Below are 6,000 nucleotides of genomic sequence, written 5' to 3' on the forward strand. Positions count from 1 at the left end.
CACACCGTAGTCTCCACCTTATCTAATATTTCTTCCCCTTTGACTGGGAGTGAGCTAAGGAATCATTTTTTTCATTTTGTGTTTTATTTAAGGAAACACTTACTAATTGGATCATTTTCACTGTGTGGGCAGACATCTGTTCCCAGCTTAATTTCTGGAAGCCAGGCAGAATTCCAAGCAACTCACAGTTATTTGACAGTTTTCCATCTTTGTTTCCACTGGTAGAAACAGCTTTCTTAAATACTCCACTCTTTCAAATAAGTTAATTAACAGTATCTTGAATTTATGTTCATGTCTAAGCTAATGTTCCCAAACTGGTAAATTTCTAGTCAAAAAAAATTCCCAAAGCTGTTTTGTAGGACAAGGTGTTCTGTACCTTATTTTTTATGTGGCTGAATATCATTATAAACATAGAAACAACATTTTAATGTATCTAAATCTGTCTCCTTTGATGCTCAGAAATTGAATATGTGCTTAGAACAGTGGGGTATTTTTTTCACTGTAATAAACTAGAATGAAATCTGAAAACAACAACAACAAAAAATTAACAAAACAAAATTTAAAAAAAAACAAACCCACAAACAGCCATAAATCATGTTGCTAGATCCACCCAAGATGAATCCCAACAGAAAGCACCCTGCAAAATCCCCACCGAGTCCTCCAAACTGGCAAAGTCCTCACGACAAAGGAAGTGACAGCTACATGTAAAGTGATGTCCTGGCTGGAGTCCTGGGACCAAAAATGACATTGGGTACAGGAACTAAGGAAATCTGAATAAACTATGGATGGACTTTTATGGGCTTCCCTGGTGGTTCAGAGAGTAAAGACTCTGCCTGCAACGCAGGAGACCTGGGTTCGATCCCTGGGTTGGGGAGATCCCCTAGAGAAGGAAACAGCAGCCCACTCCAGTACTCTTGCCTGGAGAATCCCGTGGACACAGGAGCCTGGTGGGCACAGTACACGGGGTCTCAGAGGGTCGGACACGACTGAGCGACTAACACACTAACACATGGACTTTTACAATGGCTTGTCAAGGTTAGACCATTAATTGTAATAAATGTACCTTACTAGGGCTTCCCAGGTGGCTCAGTGGAAACGGATCCTCCTGCCAATGCAGGAGACACAAGAGACACGGGCTCGATCTCTGGGTCAAGAAAGAGGCCCTGGAGAAGGAAATGGCAACCCACTCCAGTATTCTTGCCTGGAGAATCCCATGGACATAGGAAGTCTGGCGGGCTACAGTCCATAGGGTTGCAAAGAGTCAGACATGACTGAGCCAAGTATGTGTGCACGCACATACCTTACTAATGTCAGATGCCAAATAGTAAGAGAAGTTGTGCATTGGGGGGGGGATACATATGAATTTTATGCACCATGTGTACAACTTTTCTAAAATCTAAAACTGTTCTAAATACTAAAATCTGTTAACTAAAAAAGTAAAATAATTCATTTTTGAGGTCTCTAGGGTGGACAGTGGTGCCACAGGGCACCAACTCCCACACAAGTCTGCCTGTACCATCCCTGCCCCTGGAATTCTCCATCTAGTCTTTCCCCAGTGCTCGCCGCACAGCAGGCTCTTTGGAAGGCCCCTGACTTTATGGGAGGACAAAGGCCCCCTTCCCAACAGACACTTGCACTCCAGGGAGAGGAGCAGGATACCAAGTGCCCAGGGAGCAAACAACTTAGAAAGGCCTCTCGGCCGAGGCTCCCTGAGGTCTCAGCGGTTCCTGGGTGTCACTAGCCTAGGGGTGCCTCTCTGGGGGCTCCTTGGCCACCGTGAGCAGCCTGGCCCCACAGAGACCATGCCAACCACCAGTCAATAACCCACTTCAATGTGCAGCCTTCCCTTCCCTGTGTGAAGCCCTTCTCCAAGATGGCACAGGTCACCTGGCAAGGTCATCATGACCTCGATGATCTTATTTCACAGCCAGTTCTCCATCCCCATTGCACACAACTCACCAGGAGTATTTGCTATGGGAGTGTATTAGCGTCTTATGGCTGCTGTAACAAGTCACTACAAACCAAGCAATTCAAAACAAATATATGCTTATTATCACATGGTTCTGGAGGTCAGGAGTCTCATACGAGTCTCACTGAACTAAAATCAAGGTGTCTGCAGGGCTGCATTCTTTTCTGGAGGCTGTGGGGGAGCCTCTTTCAGCCTCTAGAGGCAGCTCACCCTCCTCAGTTCATAGCCCTTTCCTGCATCTTCAAAGCCAGCAGCAGCAGGTTGAGGCCTCACGGGGCATCACTCTGACCTTCTTCCGTGGACTCTCCTTTGGACTCTCTCCAGCCTCCCTCTTACATTTTGAAAGACCCTTAGGATTACCCTGGTCCACCGGGATGATCCAAGGTCCACTGAATAGCAACATGAATTTTATCTGCAATGTCAATCTCCCTTTGCCAAGGGATGGAACACACCCAGAGGCTCCACGGATGGGGATATGAACATCATTGGGGAATCGTCTCTTCCCAAAATGCCTTCCTTCCTTGACCCATGGGTCACAGACTTGGTTTCCTTCCTATAAAAGCAGCCACACTTTCTGATCTCCTTTGCTGAATCCTTTCTTCCTTCTGGTCTGGCCTTGGTATCACTCCAGACCTCTGCCCTAAGGCCTCACCCTTCCCAAACCACACTTACCCCCAAGGAAAACTCAGCCAGGCCCTGTGTACACTGGGTTTAAAGGCATGTGTGCACTGAACACTCCCTGGTAAAGATCTCCAGCTCAGATTTTTCACCCAGATCAGGACTCACCCATCACCACTCTCTTACATATCTCTACCTGGATGACTCGTGGTGGGGAGGGTCAAACTCAATAAGACCAAATCAGAATTCCCCATGGCCTTCTGAGGCTTCTGCATATGAGCTAACAGTATCCCTAGTCTTCTACGTGTTCAGGCCCAAGTCCTTGTTTTCATTCTTGACTTCTCCCTTCGGCTCTCTCAATCTGCATCCAATCACAGCAAACTCTGCTGGCTCTACTTTCGAATATATATCCCAAATCCAGCAACTTCTCAGCAGCCGTCCACTAAATGGACCACTCCCTGGTCCATTTCATCTCCATCATTTGCCTGGTGTCCTGCCTGCCTCCGCCCTTGGTCGTTACTTTCACCTCTGCCCTCGGTCCTCTGTTCTCACAGCTGCCACGAGGATTCTTTAAAAAGACGAGTCAAAGCAGGTCACTTTTCTGCTCAAAACCCACCCACGGCTTCCAACAAAATAACAGTCCGAGTCTTAACCGCGGTCCACAGGACCTTTCCTGAAGTGGCCCCTCCCCATCCTCTGGCTCCACCTCCACCCACTCCTCCTTCCTCCCCCATCCCTGCTCCAGTCACACCAGCCTCCTTGCAGTCCTGGACCACACCAAGCACATCCTGCCTCTGGCATTGGTCCTCACTATCTCTGGCCTTTGTCCTCAACTACGATCTCCTTTGGGAAGTTTTTCTCCAAAAGCACCCATGTCCCTCCCTCATTCCATCCAGGGCTCTGCTTAACTGTCACCTCCCCAAAGCACCTTCTCTGACCACCCCGGCCAAACAGTGCTCAAAGCCATCTCTTCCAGTCCACTCTGCCCACTACTTCTCTATGGCCTGAACTACCAACTGCAGCACTATAGATTAATACCACCTGGTGCCCTTTAGAAACCAGCACCCTTGGGGAGGGAGAAGGGTCTTGTTCTCTCATATCTCAAGCACCTAGAACGGTCTGATGCCTAAAGGGCCTTCCATAAACACAGAAGACTCTTGCCCACTCAAGTCTTCACTGTCTCGCTCCTTCCAGCACACTTCCAATAGAACTTTCTGGGATGCTGGGAAGGTGCTATGGTCTGGGCTGTCCAATATGGTAGCCACTAACCTATGGGGCTACCGAGCACCTGCAATGTTTAAATTCAAACAGCCACAACGTGGCCAGGGCTACTATACTGGACACAGCAGTTTTAGAGCATCTGGGAAATGGTTGTAACTGACTATCACCTCACCCTTTGCAGGAAGGGATAGAGATATTAATAATAAGTTAGCACAAGCATTCATGCTCTGGTTTTCAAAGCACTCTTGGGAATGGTCTGGCAACAAACATCTACATGAATGTTCTGGCATTGACTTTCCAAAGGAAAGAGCAGGTGAAGACAGGCGTGTGGGCTCTGAATGTGAGAGCACAGGACGGGCCTGGGGGGCATGGCACTCTGGGTCTCAGTTTTCTCTTGGGCAAAATGGGCCAGATACTTCCCATCTCAACGGACAGGAACAAGTGAAAGGACCCTGTGAAAATGTTCATCATGAGCTTTCTAAAAGCTCAGAAAATTGACACAGTATTGTTATTTTGCCTTCTCTAGTGAAAGCCTGAGAACCAATCCTAGTGAAAGGAATCTCATTTAAGAGACTTAATATCTGCAGCGAGTATAACAGGCACCCTGGAGCCTATAGATAGAAAATGCAACAGACTAAGAGGAGCCAGGCCCTGAGAAAGGGCTGGGAGGCCCACAAGGCAGCAATGGGCCGGACCACTGGACAGACATTCCTGGGAGCAGAAGTGTGGATTTGCAACTGGGGTCAGAGTGAAAGCGGATGTGAGCAGGGGAGAAAAGCGGTCAGATGTAAACCACAGACAGGTCATCTAGAGGCTGGGGGACATGATGGTAGAACACACAAATTAGGGGAGCGGGGGTAACCCAGAGGAAACCGTCATCAAAGGCCAGAGGCTGAGGGATGGGGACTGAACCTAACGGATGCAGCCTGGATGGGAGAAGGGCAGACATCAGAGATGATCAGGAGGAAAAGGCAGTGGGACTGGTGATCAGATTTGGGAGAGGAGGAGAAGGAAGTATCTAGGGTGTGAGCCAGAGCTCTGCGCCCTCCCGAGTTAGGGACCACAGAGGCAAGGGCAGGGTGAGGCAGAAACGGCAACATTTGCAGTCGCAGAAAACTCCAGCCAGCAGTGCCTTTTATCAACTGCTGCACTCTTCCGGAACACTCACCTGTGAAAGTCGTTCTACCTCCACTGCTGAGCTCATCTAAACGCTCACATCGACCCTCTGGGGTAGACCCTGCAATAGTTAACGCTCACATCGACCCTCTGGGGTAGACCCTGCAATAGGTACAGATCAGAAACGACCTGCCCTAGGTCTCAGAGCTCTTGGGATGCCGAAGGGGATAAACCCGGCCGCCTGCAAGGTCCAAGCTCTCAGCCACAAACTACAGCACTTTCCCCACCTTTCCAGGGAGTTTTCCGGCCACAAGCGGGATCCACCAAGGTTGCATCTTACTCAGATCCCGCCCTCCCTTTCGGGTAATTTCCCCAACCCAAAGGGGCCTCCCCCCCAGGCGCTTAGGTGAAACCAAATCTCCGGAGTCAGACCCGAGACTGGGGGCGGGCCCTCCTTACCTGGGCGGTCCGCTCAGGCTCCGCCCCGGGAGCCGTGGAGGGGTCCCGCAGAGGCTGCGGGCCCAGGGTGTGCTGGCGGGGACCAGTGCCCTCGGGGAGCCGGCCTAGGTTCCCGGATTCCGCGGGCAGCGCCAGGGCAGCGGCCAGCAGGCTCCCGGCCAGCACCCACGTGGCGCGCCCCGGGCCCCTCGCGGAATCCATCGCCCGCCTGGGACCCGCGACCCCACAAGTGGCGGGTGCCGGCGGAGTTGGGGCAGCTTCCGGACCCCAGGCCCTGCCCCGCTGCCGCCGAGCATGCTCAGTGCGAGCCTCCGCGGAAAGTTTTCTGGGAACAAGACACTGGTATCTGGGGCTTGGCGGGCCAGCAGGAGGCCGTGGACCAAGCGCCAGACGGAGGGAAGGAGAGAGGGAGCCAGGCGAGGCCTGCGAGAAGTGGCCCCTCTTGGGTTTGTTCGTGCTACACCCGGGGGCTCTACCAAAATCAGATCGAGTGACTCCTGCTCCCAGAAAGCTGAGAGGCCCCAAGTGCTCTTCTGTTAATGCCTACCCCGTCTCTAAGTCTCAGCTCAGGCCCATCTCCTCCGGCAAGCCTTCCCTGATACGCAGTGGACGGAATC

General features: G+C 51.1%; 1 protein-coding gene across 1 annotated transcript in view; it reads right to left on the minus strand.

Moving 5' to 3' along the window:
• EVC2 (EvC ciliary complex subunit 2) overlaps nt 1–5,639 on the minus strand; it is a 150,985-nt gene extending 145,346 nt beyond the window's left edge. Inside the window, exon 1 of the mRNA XM_070458129.1 lies at nt 5,384–5,639. Within this exon, the coding sequence (XP_070314230.1) occupies nt 5,384–5,584 (201 nt within the window). The 5' untranslated portion in view covers nt 5,585–5,639. The remainder of the gene's footprint in view (nt 1–5,383) is intronic.
• Nucleotides 5,640–6,000: the final 361 nt, after the last annotated feature.

Source organism: Odocoileus virginianus, chromosome 29, assembly GCF_023699985.2.
Source record: "Odocoileus virginianus isolate 20LAN1187 ecotype Illinois chromosome 29, Ovbor_1.2, whole genome shotgun sequence".
Taxonomy (NCBI): domain Eukaryota; kingdom Metazoa; phylum Chordata; class Mammalia; order Artiodactyla; family Cervidae; genus Odocoileus; species Odocoileus virginianus.